This window comes from Lactuca sativa, chromosome 7, assembly GCF_002870075.4.
Source record: "Lactuca sativa cultivar Salinas chromosome 7, Lsat_Salinas_v11, whole genome shotgun sequence".
Taxonomy (NCBI): Eukaryota; Viridiplantae; Streptophyta; class Magnoliopsida; order Asterales; family Asteraceae; genus Lactuca; species Lactuca sativa.
Genome location: NC_056629.2, coordinates 15,076,336 through 15,094,319, shown reverse-complemented (window position 1 = coordinate 15,094,319; position 17,984 = coordinate 15,076,336). Strand labels below are relative to the sequence as shown.

The 17,984-nt window shown below is 35.4% G+C and overlaps 1 protein-coding gene across 1 annotated transcript; it reads left to right on the top strand.

Annotated features, from left to right (window-relative positions):
• The first annotated feature begins 13,645 nt into the window (after positions 1 to 13,645).
• On the top strand, positions 13,646 to 17,226 carry LOC111905983 (probable purine permease 11). The gene is made up of 3 exons (XM_023901717.3): positions 13,646 to 13,792; positions 14,856 to 15,926; positions 16,722 to 17,226. The coding sequence occupies exons 1-3, from the start codon at positions 13,768 to 13,770 to the stop codon at positions 16,763 to 16,765; spliced, it is 1,140 nt and encodes a 379-aa protein (XP_023757485.1). The 5' UTR covers positions 13,646 to 13,767; the 3' UTR covers positions 16,766 to 17,226.
• The last annotated feature ends 758 nt before the right edge of the window (positions 17,227 to 17,984 follow it).

Here is a 17,984-nt window from a genome sequence, read left to right as displayed (position 1 = left end):
ATTTATATGAATTTAAATGTATGAAGCAAAAGTTGCCGTGGAATCAATCCACCCCTAAAAAAAAAGTGGTCACAATGGTTGAAGTTGGTAGTTCCATAACAAGGAATTGTGTTATTTATACGTGGAGATTTAGCTAATTTCAAAAAACTTTCGGAATGGAGATTCATATCATAATACTACTGATTCTTTTTTTTCTTTCTTTTTTTTTTTTTTTTTTTGTATGTTAATAAAAATTTTAAAAGTTTACTATTATTTTTTGTCGAACATTTTATACAAATAAATACTTTTGAGGGTAATTAACTTTTGCGTTTTTATTCATTTGGTTCTTTTTTTTTTGTATTCAATATACCATCGAACTTGTTGTTTGTGTTCACTATAACCCTTTTGACCGGCTTTTGACCTGTGATAGCCGATCAACGGGTTATGGTGAACACAAACAACAAGTTCGATGATATATTGAGTACAAAAAAAGGAAAGGGACCAAATGAGAACAAACTCAACAGTTGGTTACCCTCCTGAGTCATTTTCCATTTACTCATTTACAACAAATCTTATGTCATCTCCTACAGATATTAATGACTTTATGAGATTTATTCTTGCTTCTCTTCAAAACATAACCCACGAAAGAACACTATTCATATATGTACAACTTTGTAATGCACTTTAATATTTATTAGGGGAATTTTGACTAAACAGACGCATTTCATGATTACATTTACATTTCCAATCGAATGACTTATCATATCATGGATTCTAGACAAGTCTACAAACGAGTGGAATCACAAGTGCTGTGATTTTTTAGTTTACTTAGCTTTAAGATCAAATTCATGGAATGAGATACAACATCAATATGTACAATATCATGCTGCTTTTGCAGACACATCACCATAATATACCTTGAGGTAAACATTTATGCTGATAAATATACCTCTCATACACAGCCATACCCTTTTGAAGAGAGGTGTTGACAGCTAACCACAATAAGCATAGCATAGACCATGTTTTAAAGAAGTTACCCCTCTAAAACGCTCTTCATATACGTTATAGCCAAAGAATGTTGGAGTCTTTGATAATTTTGTAACTTTAATTTCATTTAACTTTTCGGGAAAAATGACTCGGGAGGGTAACCAACTGTTGAGTTTGTTCTCATTTGATCCATTTCATTTTTTTGTACTCAATATACCATTGAACTTGTTATTTATGTTCACCATAACCCTTTTACCGGCTATCACAGGTCAAAAGCCGGTCAAAAATGCTATGGTGAACACAAACAACACGTTCAATGGTATATTGAATACAAAAAAAAGGAAATTGACCAAATGAGTAAAAACACAAAAGTTAATTACCCTAAATAGTCATTTTCCCTTTTGTTATTTTACCTTTCAACTATTTTTGTCCGAGCATACTTTAAATATATAAATTTGAAGTACATCTAAAACTAAATGAACAATTGTTTTATAGAAAACTGTGTTCTTAAAAAAAGAAAGAAAAAAAAAACTCGGTTTTAGTACCACATCTAAAAATTTCTCATTTACTATATAAATGCAAGTGTCGGTGGTGATGTTTTCACTGTCACTTGCAAACCTTTCACTTAAAAAAAATATTTTTTTAATCTTTATCTTTTATAAAATACATTATAAAATGATATTTTTCTTGTTATCTCTTGTCATTTTCATATAAATTTTTATTTTTTAAACTCTTTTCTATTTTTTAAAACAATATTTTTCACCTTTTAAATTTTAACTTTGTACATTTTGAACTTTGTAAAATATTACTTTCATCCGTAATATACAACCTTTGTAAAATGTCATTTTTCATCTTTTTAATAATTTTCGTCCGTTGACTTAAAAAAACTGTTTTTTAACTGCTTATTTTTATTCAAGTGTCGGTGGATGTTTCCACTGACACGACACTTGTCACCCCTTTATTTTGAAATGATATTTTTCATCTTATTTTTTAAAATGTTATATTGATCCCTTCCACTTTGAACTTTATAAAATGTTATTTTCACCACTTCATTTTCTAAACTTTTGTGTTTATCCTTCGTAATATATATCATCTAGTTTCTTAATAACTTTTGTTCATTAACTTAAAAATATTAATTTTTACATGTTTATTTTTATATATGTGTCATTATATATAATATGATTTTCTTACACTTACCACCATTCAACTTTGTAAAATTTTACTTTGACCTCTTCCGTTTTGAACTTTCCGTATAGTTTTTACATGTTCGCAAAATGTTTCATATATGTTTTATAAATACAACTCATCATTCGTCAAATACATTGCTACCACTGCAACACGAGACGGACAAAAATCTCGTATACCACTATAATGACAACACAATTTCCGTTTAGTATTGTTATTTTTTGGTCGTTTAATAGAAAATATTAATTTTTAATATAAATAGTATATTCCATTTTTCATCGGTTCATCCATAATAAAAATGTATTTACATTTTGTTTACATGTGATAGCAATATACTTGTATTTTAACAATATTAAATATACAATATCAACATACTTGCATGGTTTACATATAACAGAAAATTCTACAATTGTGTATTTATAATAACAATGTACTAGCATTCGTTTTACAGACGATAACAATATACAACAAATAAAGTGTATTTTTATATTGATAGCAAAATTTAAGTATGTGTTTGTTTTGATTAAATTATGGGTAAATAATTATATGTACATTCCTTATCCTGTCTGGGATATAAAAAAAAGTTAGTACAATACCAATTAAGCATCCACATTACTTCCTTATTTGAAACTTGTTTGATTTAAATATCTTATACTAGACTTTGTTTAATAGATTAAGAGGGTATTTGTGATTGCTTTTTAAGCTGAAAACTTTTTTTTTTGTAAAAAAACTTTTTAACTTTAAATTTTCAAGAAACAAAAGTCAAAAGTCATTTTTAAAAAGTGTTTATCTAATATTTCTTGACTTTTGAAGTTAATTTACTTTTTAAAAAGATAAAAATCACAAAAAGTTATGATTTCTTGTTTTTTAAAAAATCACTAATTTTTTTTACCAAAAAGTTAATTTTAAAAGACCTTTTGCAAAAGACAAATATCTTTTAGAACTTTTTGACCTTTTGATAAAAACAAATGTCAAAAAGTCACTTCTAAAACCCCCTTAAATATCGTTTACCGATATTATCAAAATATATGCTTAATATCATAAATAAATAAATAAAAGAAAGGATGCCGTTTAGATTTGGCTACTTTTATTTATTTATTTATTTTGAGCAGCGAACGGAATATATTAGAAAACAACAAATGGGCTAAAAGCGGGAAGCTCAAGCCACATTACAACAAAATGTTTGACAAATGAAACATTCATCAAAAGGACCAATCAAACATATAACAATTAGACCTATTTTTAATCCAATTAAAAGTATGAATACTAATATCTTCCGCCAGAAGCATATACGCTCGCCGAACAGATATGAAGAGAATAGCGTTCCTCTCCTTCAAAATAGTCCACAGAGTCATATAAATAAGAGAAAGCTGCAGTTTCCTTCTTCTTTTACACCCAACAGCCAAATTCAGCATCACCAAAAGCTCCAGACAGGAAGACGGACACTTATCAAGAATGACAGACCACTCCACCAACCAATTCCAAAGTCTTGAGGCAACATTACATAAGAAGAAACGTGATCCAAACATTCCTCGTCCAAGCCACAGAAAGAGCACAAGGTTGATGCAACACAAACTCCACGAGACAAAAGATTAGAAGAAAGTGGGGTGCGATTTCTAATCAGTCTCCACACAAAATAATTGACTTTTAACGGGATCCAGTTAACCCAATTGAACTTTGACATGTTAACATCAGACGAGGTGCCGATCAAATTCCTTAGCTCTTTCACCGAAAACGGAGTGCTAGCATCGCCTTTCCAAAGCCACCTGTCACAAATACTAGAAAACTTAAAGTTATTTAACTGGTCCGAGAGAAGCAAGAGCTGATTAGCTTCTCTCCCAGATCTAATACGCCTAGACCAGCTCCAATTCCACTTCACATTGTCAACATTATCGAGAATAATTCTATCTTTGACTAGGCAGTCCTTGTTTGAATCCGCACTATAAAGATTAGAGTAGGGATCTTTCAAGGTAAAGTCCCCACATCAACAGTCCTTCATTTTATCACCCCTTCCAACCTTCCTTTTGAACAGATCAACAAGAAGAATCCCTTTATCCAAAAGATCAACGCCAATTCGAGAGATGCTAAGCCATACACATTTAATAGAGCTTTTAGCAATGGGTCTCCCATCAATTAACTTAATGTTATTGTAGCACCTGGTTCTTGGTACGTATTCTTTTGTTAAATACTTTGCATTTTGGCATTGGACTCGGTGAGTTGAAGGTCCAACTCGCCGAGTAGAAGCGAGAAGGGACGCGGGACTTAAGCGATGGACTCGGCGAGTCGAGTCCCGGGCTCGGCGAGTAGACCCTGTTTGGACAAAAACCCTAATCCGAGGGTTTGCACCCTATTTAAACACCTTAACTCGGCCTCCTTCGTCCCATTTGTTCCCAGAAGACCTCCATAGCTAACCCTATCCGTTATTGAAGCAATCTAAGGCATTTGGAGTGACTTTGGTGCTTTTGTGATCCAAGGAGGGAAGGAAAAGCTTGAAGGAACAAGAGGAGGCTAAAGGGATCCGAGTTTGTGCACCATTTTCAGCTCATTGAAGGCAAAAAGCCTGTACCTTGCTCTTCCATTTGCTAGATCCCATTTTGTGAAGTTTTAAGGCTTTTCTAAGCCATTTTGGTCACCAACCATGATTGCAAGCATGGTTTGGAGTTGGTGTTTCGGATCTAGGCCCTTAGAGGGGTTACAAGCCAGAAAGGAGTGGCTCTTGCACTCAAAGAAGGCCCCATGCTTTGAGAGGGATTGTTTAAGGACCTTTTAAGCTCAAAGTCCCATGCAAGCACGTAAAGGTTGTAAATTTACATGCTAGATCGATTGTAGAAGCATAGATCTATCTTTTGATCAAAGGTTGTACGTCAGAAATCGAAGATCTAGTGAGTGGTTGTGACCAACTCGACAAGTCCGTTCTTGGACTCGGCGAGTCCAAGGCTCTGTCCCATATCAGTTGAGGGTCATAAGGACCCAATTGAGTGTGGAAAGGTTTTAAGGGGGTCCCAGGGAGTGACCCAACGTTCTGGACTAATCCATTGTTCTGGAAAGTCATGGGACTCGGTGAGTGCATGAACAGACTCGGCGAGTCCAAGGCAATCTTCTAAGGATGAAGATGAACTCGACGAGTTGTTTATACAACTCGGTGAGTCAAGGACAGGACATGTGTATTAGTTGATGATGAACTCAACGAGTTGTTCATACAACTCAGCGAGTCGGATGAGGATTCCGTCGAAGTTCATTTAGAAGGAAAACTCGTCGAGTCATAGCCTAACTCGACGAATAGAGACGGGTTTGAGGTCTAATGGAAGGATAGGGACTCGGCGAGTTGGCGAGCCAACTCGGCGAGTCAGGTTAATTAGAAGTTGACTTTGACTTTGACCTATTCAGGGGTAAAATGGTCATTTTACCCTAAGAGTAGATGTCAGTTTTTGACTAAGTGTTTGTGGGGATTGTAGCCGGACGATTTCCAGAGCAGCAACAGGCAGAGACTTCCCACATGGATTATCAGCAGCTACTTGTTCGAGGTGAGTTACCTTCCAGTAGCGGTGGGTCTACGGCCACAACGTCGGCCCACCAGTAGGGATCGTATGTTAGATGTTTGTCTTTGTGATATTCATCTGTGTTGCTACTACCTGATATGTTATATGCTAGCGTGATATGATATGTGATAGTGATAGAGTTCGGCTGTTAGGACCGAAGGGTAAGTTAGGCACCCCAGATATGCCTAACAGTATGTTATGATATGTTTAGCTGCTAGCATGATATGTTATATGAGATAGAGGTAGTAGGAGGGGGAATAGTCCCCGAGATTCGGTTGTTAGGACCGAAGGGTAGGTTGGACACCCCAGATATGTCTGACAATAGATTATGCTATGATATATGTGATAGTAGTAGTAGGGGTGAAATAGTCCCCGAGGTTTGGTTGTTAGGACCGAAGGGTAGTCAGCACCCTATAATGGCTTGACATGGGTAGGTCAGCGCCCCAGAATGGCTTGACACGGGTAGGTCGGCACCCCAAAATGGTCGTACTGAGTAGGTTGGGCACCGCAGAAATGTCTGGCAGTATGTATGTGATGTGATTGTATGGTATGTGGTACGATGGGTGAACTCACTAATCTTCGTGCTTACAGTTTTCAGTTTTGGTTTCAGGTACATCTTCAGCAAATGGGAAGGAGCTGGCGCGGTAGCGGCGCATCATACACACGCTCTTTGTTTTCCGCACTATGAGATATTCTGGGATTTGTACTCTGACATTATTATGTTTTACGATTCGATTTTCTAATACGAGACATGTTTTTATTAAATGATATGATCGGATGATATTTTGTTACAAACGTTTTGCAAATCACTTAATCAAAAATGAAATTTTTGGACGTGAAAATTGGGTCGTTACAGTTATGAATTGAACGGATGCAAGAGGACCAAAAGGAATCATAGCCAATTTTAAGTCGCCACCACCATTTAGAAAGGAGGGCCAAATTAGCCCCATTAAGGCAACCAACACCAAGCCCACCATCTTTTTTAGGTTTTATCACCTCTTCCCAAGAAACCCAATTAATTTTCCTAGTGTCTTCATTACCAACCCTTAAGAATCTTCTTCTAATGGTGTCAAGCTGGCTAATCACCTTTTTAGGATATCTAAAAAGAGAAAAGTAGTAAAGGGGTAAGCTATTAAGAACTGAATTAACAAGTGTAAGTCGCCTGCCAAACGAAAGAGTCTTCGATTTCCATATCGATAATTTTCTCTTGAACTTCTCAATGATCAAACTCCAGTTCTTTGAAAGTTTCATATTAGCTCCAACTGGAAGACCAAGATACGAGAATGGAAAGGAACCGGGCTCACACTTTAAAATGCTAGCAAATCTATTTACCTCCTCGTTATCGACACTAACCCTAAACACTTTACTCTTGTGAAGATTCACCTTTAGACTCGAGGCAATAAAAAACAACGGGGCAGTCTATTAAGATTAACAAAGTTAATCTCCGCCAATCACTAAAAGAATGTTCTAGAAACACCACCCTTTTCTTAAAATTATTTGAGTATACATTTTAGGCTTCAAATTTAGAACTCAACCCACCGCGTGATTTTTGGTTTAAAAATATTTGTTTTATTCAATTTGGTGTTTATCAAAATCTCAAGATTTTAGTTCACTTGAGTTCTCAAAAATTTTGTTTTGTTTCAATGGTTTTTTCTATAGTTTTGTGGCAGTAAATGGACAGCGACGAACGATGATGGGTGGCAGTAAATAGCTATAGTGGCCAATAGCGTTTGAAAATTTTAGTGCTTTTTAAACATTTATAATAGTTTGTTACTGATTTAGAGCGTGTTTGGCAAAAGTAGTTGTTAGCTGGAAGCGGGCAACAGTTAGCTGGTAGCATGTAGCGGGTAATGGGTAACAAGTAGCTGGTATCGGGAAACTGTAGCTTTTATTTTTTTATATGAGAGTTTGGAAAAAGTAGTTGGTAGCTTTTGAAATATATAAAATTACATAAAAGGATAATTGATTAATAATAAATAAATATATAAATATATTTTTAAGGGTAATTATGGAAATTGATTTCAAAAGCTCAGTAGCATTTTGTTAAACGCTACATGAAGTAGCTTCTAGATTTGAAGCGTTTTGTTTAAACTAAAAGTTAAACCCTTGTACTGCCAAACAAAGCTTTTTGTTTAAACTAAAACGTTTTGTCAAAAGCTAAAAGCTAGAAACTCCCAAATGCTTCCAAAAGCTCCATGACAAACACGCCCTTTGTAACATCCCGACTCCCAAGTATGAAATTTTAAGATTTTGTATAATACATAAGACCTACTTGACGAGTTGGAGGCCCCGAATCGCCCCACAGAAACTAATAAGACCGCATGGTTTATGGAACCTACTCGATAAGTTGGAGGACCCCAACTCGACGAGTTCAGGTTGTGCATGAAAACCCTAATTTTTAAGGTTTGCACCCTATTTAAAGGACCTTAAGTCCGCTCACCAGCCTCCCTTACCACCTTATCACCTAGAGAAACCCTATTTTGTACATCATATCTCGTTGTGTGTGTGAAAGCTTGGAAGGTGACTTTTGGTGCTCTTTTGGAAGGAAACTTGAAGATTGAAGAGATTGGAGTGAGGATGAAGCTATAAATCCGACATCTACTATGTTTTGGAAACCATCTTGAGGTATAAAGTTGATACCTTGATCTCTTATTGCTTAGATCTCCTCTTATGAATGTATATGGTCATTTTTGGTGCAAAATGGAGTCATTCTCAGATTTGAGCTTGTCAGGAGGATGAGGTTTCACATCTGGACACCTCTAGGCCTCCATGATCATAAATTTTCCCACTTTATCTAGTCTTGGCCCACCTCCATGCCCTAAACCTCTTATTAAGCTTATTTTTGGTGTTTTAATCCCTTTGATGCCTTCCATGCATGTAAATTTAGCAACTTTACGTGGTATCTTAGTCCTAAGAGACGAGATTTGTGGTTTGCGGCTTTGGATTCGACCGGAAAGGACTGAATATGAAAGGCTGAAGCAACCCGACGAGTTGAGTCGGGTTTTCCCGCTTTCTGGATTTTGAATAAACTCGGCGAGTTGATGAGATAACTCGACGAATTAGTTAGGGTTTTTCCCGGTTTTCTGAGTTTTGAAGGAACTTGACGAGTTACTAGTTGCACTTGATGAGTTGGATCAACATGGACTGTTGACCTTGACTGTTGACTTTGACTTTGACCGGGGTTGACCAAGTTTGACATCTGAGGGTATTTTGGTAATTTGGGTCTTGATGGATTTGGTCCTATGGTGGTTGTAGGTTTTTGAGTTTGGATCCGTCATTCGAGAGCTTGATCTTTTCAGTTCAGTTCGACATTGTGAGGTGAGTTTTCCTCACTATACTTAGGGGCCGAAGGCAACAAGGCCGGCCCATTGGATTGATATCTTGGTAGTTGTTGATATACTGAGTGTGAGTTAGATATGCATGCTAGTTTGATATGCTAGTTTGGTAGATCTGTTGAACTACCTGTGATACTGTCTGACTATCGGTATACGCATTTAGCTGTTACATGTCGACATGTTGTGTGGGTAGGGTTGAGGTTGTACTGCTCCGTGCGGTAACCAACAGACCCTGGAGTATGCCAGATATGAGTTGAGGGTCAGGGAGAACATGCCAGAATCATACTGAGTACTCCTAAGCATTCCAGATGCGAGCTGAGGGCCAGGGGAGCATGCCAGACTCGCACTGAGGGCTGATCATTTAGATTCTAGTCGTAGGACTGAAGGGACAAGCCAATCATAAGTTGTGGGCTCGAGAGCAAGCCAGACTTATGTTGTAGGCTCGGGAGCAAGCCATATGTGAGTTGTGGGCCTATAAGGCAAGCCATACTCATACTATGGGCTCGGGGGTAATCTAATCTGTAAAGCTATGGACCCATTACATGTTGTTATTATGTGTGATAGTTGTTATGTATCAATATTTTGAGGGAACTCACTAAGCTTTGGGCTTACAGTTTTGGATTTTATTTCAGGTACTTCGGATGATCGCAGGAAGACGAAGGCTTGATCGTGCTCTTCCTCACATTTTATGATTTTGATTTCTGGGATACTCTGATATGAAACTATTTTGAAAACATTTTGTAATAAGTAATGGTTTTTGGATGCTTGAAAAAGTTTTAAATTTTTATGAATTTATGGATGTTATAAGTTGGTATAAGAGCCTTGGTTTGAGTGAATTGAAGGAACACTCGTGTGAATCCAATCTCAAACTAAGGAAATGATTTTTAAAATGGTTTTCAAATGGTTTTCAAAATACTAAAGGAGGATGCGAAGTGTACGATCAGCCGAAGCCAGTAAGTAGACCCTAAAAATACCATACAATTATATGATATTGTGATATGTTAGAACAACATGCTAGTGATAGGCTAGGGATCTTCAGGAATTGCATGATAGAATTTCCTGATTATATGATGCCTGATAACCTAGGGTTTTGCTTTTATGGAATTGACATCATTACTATAGTTGCTTAGTGTATGCATCATAGTTGTACATAACTAAGATCTTATAGCCAGAGAATGTTTGGTTTGGCCTTGTGTTCATGTTCTTGTTTGATGAAGGGCTTAGGGTAGGATCGGATATTATAATGTCTATAGGGTCCAATGTTATGTTTGGCTACCATACACGAGTGTTACAGGGTTGGTGGAAGTTTCATGGATGAGTTGTGCAGGGTCAGTCGGCTAGTTGTGAGATATTTAGCCTTCCTCTAGGAGTGACGATTGAGCATTCGTCTATGCTTATATACATTGTTAGGGTGTTGTGATGATCCTTGAGACAAATATGGGTAGGTGTGGAAGGTAGTATGGCTCGTACTACTGAAAGCACAAGACCCATACGCGTAGCAAGGAAGTCACAACCCCTAGGGTTTAGTTGGGAGTTGGTTCCCCGTTATTATATGGAGTATCTGATATCTTTCTAGTGTATTTTCAGAATGGTGATTACGAGGCGATTTGAAACTAGATCCGGATTAGGATCAAGAGCTGGCAGTCAGGGTGGGCTAGCAACAATGACAGGAACCACTGGTCAGATGAGACCGAAGGAGTTGGATGCTAGGATCCAAGAGATCCTGCACGATGAGGTTGTTGCACTATTCCGGACACAACTGTTGGAGATGTTTGGGTCTATTAAGACCGCCATGGTTGAGTAATTCGATGAGCGCTATGCAGCCATAGCTGAAACAGCTGCCACTATAGCCTCCTCAGCCGTAGCAGCTGCAGGTACGGGGACAGGTCAGGCTTTTCAGTACCGGGAGTTCGATAACACGAAGCCCCTGACTTTCAATGAGGTGGATATCTGATGTTGAGGGATGCTTTTTTCACATGCTGATGTCCTACTGACCAGAAGGCCAAGTGTGCTCTGAATCCGTTGAGGTTCGGAGCAAAGGACTGGTGAAGATTTATGACGAGGTCATATTTTGATAAGTAGAGAGCTGCGGTTACTTGGGATCGGTTCACGGAGATGTTCTACACTCTCTACATTCCACGGGTTGAGCGAGAGTGACTGGCACAAGATTTTTTGGAGTTGAGACAGGGTACGGAGATCACCCGCATTTTCACTAAGAGGGAGATGTTTTGCCCGTAGTTTGATTCCAAGCAGGCTCAGATGACTCGTTATCTGAGTATGCTCAAGACTAACATCAGATAGTTCGTTGCTACCCGACGTTGTGATACGTTACTGGAGTTACAGGAGGCCACTAGGCGGCGTGGGCTTTAGATTGAGTTACAGTTGAGAGAGCAGAGGCAGACCCCAACGCAGTCGCAGCCGGCGCCGAAACGGTCCAAGACCGCTGATTCTAGGTCTGGAGGTTAGTGTGGCCGCACTTGTGAGAAGTTTATGGAAACCTAAGAACTAGATCACAACCTTTATGATCAAGTTTTTCTAATGGTTATGATTTGTAAACTTGAAAAAAACCAAAAGATTAATTTCTCTTTCTATGTCCTTCCACATTTTCAAGATTAAAATATTAACATTTGTACATGTATATTTTGATTCTATTGTCTTGTTTTGTTGTTAACTTAATCACCTTATTAAATGTTCATATATAAAATTCTCAAAAAAATAGTTGCTTTATATTTTATATTTTATCCTAGTCGAGTACTTGTCACATACAATCAACCGACCTAGTAGAACATAGTGAGTTTTGCAACACAAATTTAAAGTCGATTATCCATTTCTTAATGAATCGAGTTCTGAATTTGCGTTCAAATTGAGAAAAAACCCATTTAAAAAAAAAAAGGATAAATATTAGTTTTCCATCAAGCCTACCAAACATTATCTTAGTTCGAAATTAAAATATGGAAAATGATACAATTATTGTGGTTATAGGTATAAATTTTACAAAAACCATTCCTGATTATTTTGGTATAATTAAACCATTCATTATTTTTTTTGTCCCATATTAACCCTATCCACCGATTAGCAACTTTCCAAACTGTAACCTTTTCAATATGCCATTTTTTTTTTTTGCCGATTTGGACCAATATTTAAGCCACACTTCTTCATAATATCATACTTTTCCATATTTCTTACTAGCAATGTCCAACTGTCCAAGAGGTTGTTTGATATAATTGAGACTTTAACTCTTGAGAGTCCTTCAATGAGACTTTCTGAAATACTACTCCAAGTCCATATTCTATTATGACACATTGCACCTCTGTTCCGGATATCTCAATGAGTTAATCTTGTTTTGTAGTGTTTAAATTATCCTAATAAAAGGTCAACATACCTATTGAACACAATAAATTAATCATTTGTAAAAAAATCAGAACATTGACTATTATTTTTATAACTTGTATTCGGTTACCCATTACGTTCTATTCCAAACCTTTAACTTCCCGTTTAGCACTGCAATTCCATCGACATAGCTGCCAATAAGTCCATGAAGCTTGAATGTTAAAGAAATGACAACTATTTAAATAATATAAAGGAAACGAATAAGAGATGTATTTGTAAAGTTTTACCCACTAATATGAAAAAGTGATTTTGTATTGTTCTATGAATTATATGTGAGAGTTGAAACCGAATCCACATGTTAAAATATCAAAATAGTCACAACATATTTTATTTAAAATTTTGATTGCTTTAGAACATGGTAAGGGTTGGAATTGATTCGATCTATGGTTTCTTAGGTTTAAAATTATTTTAGGTGGTAATGGTACATCGAACCAAACCAAATTCAATGCAATCTGAGCCAAATCAAAATCTGAATTACAATTCGGGTTGGTTCTGTTTGGAAATCTAGAAAACCAAATTTTATCGTTAAAAATAAATTCCAAAGTTAAATTTTCCAAACATAAATTCCAAAGCATTCAAATAAGAGTCCGGTTTTGGTTCCACAAATAGTTATGCTCATCCATAATCTAACGACTCAACTTTTAAAAGTGAAATATAAAGTTCCAAACTAGACACAACAAAAGATAAGAAAAATGGATTAAATAAGGGAAATTTTTGGTATTTTTGAGCTCAAAGTCCATTTATCTATGAAATATGAAAATATCAAAGGATGTTTTCATTTTTCCATTTAATTTTTAAAGTATAAAGAAATATAATATTTAATCAATGAACAAATTAATTAAATAGGTAATTTGGTTTGGATTTTTTTTACCTCCCCACACCATAACTCAAACTATATAATTCGGTCTGTACCGGAGTCCGGTCCGAAACCAAACCTAAAACCAAAATAGAAATTTGGCTTAGTCCAAATTTAGTGTTGGTAAATAAAAGCTTCAAGCAAGAGATACGTTTTTCTTATGCCCTCTTTCATACCTTTTTAATTTTTTTTCTTTGCTATCCAATCATCCCATATTTGGATACATTGATCCGTATCAACAAAAAATTGACAATTATTCAAAGGGTCATTAGTAGTTTTTGTAAAGTTTATCTCTAACAAGTGGTTTTTGACTTTTTGTATGATTTTCCCATTAAAATATTACAAATTGGATGGCTTTTTAAGCTTTTAACTTTTTATACTCTATAAACATATTCGTCACCAACTTGCGAGTTGACTGATAAGACCCAAAACCTAGCCTACCTCTCTCTATAAATACTTCAATTCTTTGATATGCTCCCACCCGTGTCTCGATAACATGACGGATCTTCCCACCATGACAGGTTCTCACTCTCTCTGTATCTATGTATCTTCATTCATCACACAATTACATCACCGACTTGAGTTATGTTCTTCCCATGCATCGAATTATATTAGGGTTTAAATCCTTCGTTTTGCAAGAATTCAATTGCTTTACAATTAAGCAATCGTTGAGTGATAGTTTCCCTCTTCCATTAGATTATAAAGTGTTGCCTTTTTTTTTTCTTCCCTTTTAGTTGAGAATCTTAGAAATTGAACGGTAGACATCGATCCTCTTGAAGCATAAAGTTGTTTTGCCTGCACTATAGTTTATCGAATCATAGGTGTATGTTTTCCAATTCCGCAAGTAAATTTGTAAACGAATTCAAAAGGAAGTTCTTTTTTTTTCAAATTGAAAACTAACATGTGTTTTTAATTTTTCTTGTTGTAATTTATATCGTCGATCAGTTTTTACTCTGTATCCACATTAAGTTGATTAGTTATCAGTGGAAGATCGAATTTCAGATGTTTGGCATAAAACAATCAAATCGGTGATTATAATTAGCTGTGTTTCTGGATTGCCAAATTAACTATAAGAAACTATTGAAATTTATGTCTAGACTATGTACATGTAAGAATAATCAATTTATCGATTCTGATATTGATTTTGAAACTCACAATAATCAAATTTTTAAAACGCTTGGATAACCTTATCTGATTATACAGGGTTGAAATAATTGGTCTGATGCTAGCTGCATCAATATCTTATCACCGAGTATTTGAAAATTACTTATATACTCTTATCTTATCTAGGGTTTAATGCCTATTTATGCAACAACATTTCACCCTTTTCCCAATTTATGCAATTAAGTGTGTTATCAGGTGAAAGTTGCTTATTTTATGGAAGACATTGATATAACAGGGTCGATTTTTCGTTATACAAACAAGAAATGAAAACAGGATACTGTAATCAACAAATCAATGAAACTACATTACTATTTCTTGCATGTGACCCTTGAACTAAATATTCATCAAAATTCTTGTATCCGAATCCTTACAAATAAATGCTAATACTTTTTTCCTTTTTCTTTGTAATTCCATTCATAGATAATGAAGATCCAAGTGTGGTCAACAATGGAGCCCAATCAAGCCTATCACAACTTACCAAGCTCAAAAGGTGGCAATGGTGGACTCTTGTTGTCATTAACATATGTTTTCTCCTCATTGGTCAAGTAGTTGCAGTCATTCTTGGTCGATTTTACTATGATCAAGGTGGAAATAGCACATGGTTGGCTACACTCATTCAAACCATAGGATTCCCAATCCTATTTATCCCATATTTTCTTTTTCCTTCATCTAAAAAATCATCAAATACATCATCCACATCCGTTTCACTACCCGTTTTATTCTTGATCTATCTTGTTATAGGCGTCCTTATTGCTGGTGACAATATGCTTTATTCAGTGGGATTACTATACCTTTCAGCCTCTACTTATTCACTCATTTGTGCAACCCAATTAGCCTTCAATGCAATATTCTCATATTTTATAAATTCCCAAAAGTTTACAGCTTTAATTTTTAACTCGGTTGTGGTTCTGACATTATCCGCTTCTTTACTTGCCATCAATGATGATTCTGATAAACCAAATGGTGTAACAAGCAGAAAATACGTTCTTGGATTTGTGGCTACTTTAAGTGCTTCTGCTTTATACGCGTTTTTACTTTCAATCATGCAAGTTACATTTCAAAAGGTCTTAAAAAAAGAGACCTTTTCGGTAGTTCTGGAGCTTCAAATCTACACCTCCTTTTTCGCGACATGCGTTTCCCTGGTGGGTCTTTTTGCTAGCGGGGAGTGGCGGACATTGGGCGGTGAAATGGGTGGTTTTGGGAAAGGGGGAGCGGCGTATATGATGACATTGGTGTGGACAGCTGTCGCATGGCAGGTGTGTTCGGTTGGTGTTGTGGGGTTGATATTTGTGGTGTCTTCATTGTTTTCTAATGTGATTAGTACTTTGTCATTGGCTTTGACTCCATTGGCGGCTGTGGTGGTGTTTCATGATGAGATGAATGGGGTGAAGGTGATTGCTATGCTGATGGGGTTGTGGGGTTTTTCAACTTATATTTATCAGAATTATCTTGATGATGAAAAGGCCAAAAGAATATCAGCGGATGCAACGGGTACGCAACCTAAATAAGTTGAAGTTTTTTTATTTACTTATTAGAAAGTTTTTAGGTTAAATATAGTCATGTAGGTCTTTTTGTTGTTTCTTTTTGACTAGTAAAACAAGTTTCAGAGTTGTTACTTTCTAGCTACTTGAAACATTTTTAAAGAGGTTTAACCATTAACCATTTAACTTTTGATTTTGTTCCATTGCTGTGAATATTTTTTGGGTTCTTTTGTTGATGTTATGGTGTTGATGTGGACATATGACGTGGCAAACAGTTTTTTAAATAGTAACAGTTTCGTTTGAGGTGCCTCAAATGTTTTAAAGATCTTTAATCATCTAATAGTTTTGTTCAATTTTTCTGAATATTTTTGATTTCTTTATGAAAATATGTAGTTTTTGCTGAAGTGGACAAATGAACTATTTCATCAAAAAATAGTAACAAAGTTTCAGTTTTATTCATATGTTGTGATAATGATGAAAACATAAAAGGGACATTGTCCAAGTTTTACAATTGTTTCATTGTTGTGAAATTTTGTTTGATTCTAAAGAGTGTTTGTTTGTATTGATGTTGATGTTAGTTGTAGTAATTATAATAACATTGCCAACACCTTAATGTTTTTGTTTTGTCATTTATGAAGTATTATTCATACGAACTCTTGTGTATAGAGTTGATGATGTATTTTTATGTCTTTCTATCGTGTTTTTTTTTCTTTTTATATATATACTGTGGAATGCTTTTGTTTTGGGAAGGTAAAATTGGATTTTTGGTATTAAGGTTTAGTGTCTTTCTTTCATGCATATTTAGGGGCAGTTTTATCAGAAGCATCCACTCCATTACTACTTGAATGAAACTGAGCATCAACAGAAGCAGGAAATCTGCACCTCCATAAACATATATATGCATCAAAAGAGGTATGCTTTGACTTTTGTGGTCAAACAAACGAGTCTAAATTCTGTTGTAAAATTCATATAGTTTGGAACATCTCCTAAAAACAATTTGAAGTACGGATTGGATTGACTCGTTTGACTATAAAAGTCAAAATAGATCTTTTGTTATGCAATGGAGGTGGTGGATTCCCTCTTAAGGTTAGAAAATCGGCATATTGGATGTTGACTTTTGGTGGTGGCAGGGCTGTGAACAAGTTATTGTAGTTGGCTGTAGTGGTGGTGGTGTTACTGTTGTTGTAATTTGTAACTTATACTTTTGGTTAGAAGATGTATATATATAAATTGATGAACGCATAATACGTTCCAAATACAAACATTGTATTGCAATGTTGATTCTTTTACAAATGGGGCATGAAAAGTAACTATCATTGCAATGTAATGCCGATCATGTGAGATTAATCTTAATGTGACATTCCAGTTTTTGAGATTTTCATAAATGACAAAATATGTGGGACTTTATTATTGGGCTAGTGACATAAAAACATTTAAGTTTCACAGAAATGTTTGGTTTATTTTTGGTTCATTAAAGTTGGAATTTTGCAAAATAAAAATCAATTTTACCCTTTTTGTTGGTTTATACTGGTAAAACCGAACATTTATGCAAATCTTAAGAATTTTAATGAACCAGAAATAATAAAAAAGATAAAATTGATTTTGTTTTTGGCAAACCTCCAACTTTAATAAACTATAAATATACAAAAAAAAAAAAAAAAAAAAAATATGTCATTAACCCGTATTATTATAGTGATAATGACTCACGAGAGGTGCTATAGATGCAAATATATTTGAGAGAAAAACAATGCGACCTAAAGAAATTTTCGTTGAAGACTGCAATGTGCCCTGGGAAAGACTAATGTGAGAATCCCTTCCCAGTCCCTTTGATCTGTTTATAAAGAAATGCGCCTTCTTGCATCCCCCCTCAAACCATTCCGTTTTTATAGTTCTCGCCCACACTTTTTTTTTTTTTATAAGTTTGGCACAAATTTTTCTTTCTTTTACAAATATAGTAGAATTTTTTTGTACTTCTTTCTAATCTTTTCTTTATTGAAAATTTGTCCCAACTTTCAATGTATTTTAAAATTTTGATTCAAACTAGAAAAGATTCTTCAGCGTTGCCGAG

What these genes read in the sequence shown, in the direction of transcription:
- LOC111905983 (XM_023901717.3), top strand. Translation starts at nt 13,768, where the DNA reads ATGACGGATCTTCCCACCATGACAG. An exon ending in GGATCTTCCCACCATGACAG is followed by an intron (nt 13,793 to 14,855) that starts GTTCTCACTCTC and finishes TTCCATTCATAG; the next exon opens with ATAATGAAGATCCAAGTGTG. An exon ending in AATATCAGCGGATGCAACGG is followed by an intron (nt 15,927 to 16,721) that starts GTACGCAACCTA and finishes ATGCATATTTAG; the next exon opens with GGGCAGTTTTATCAGAAGCA.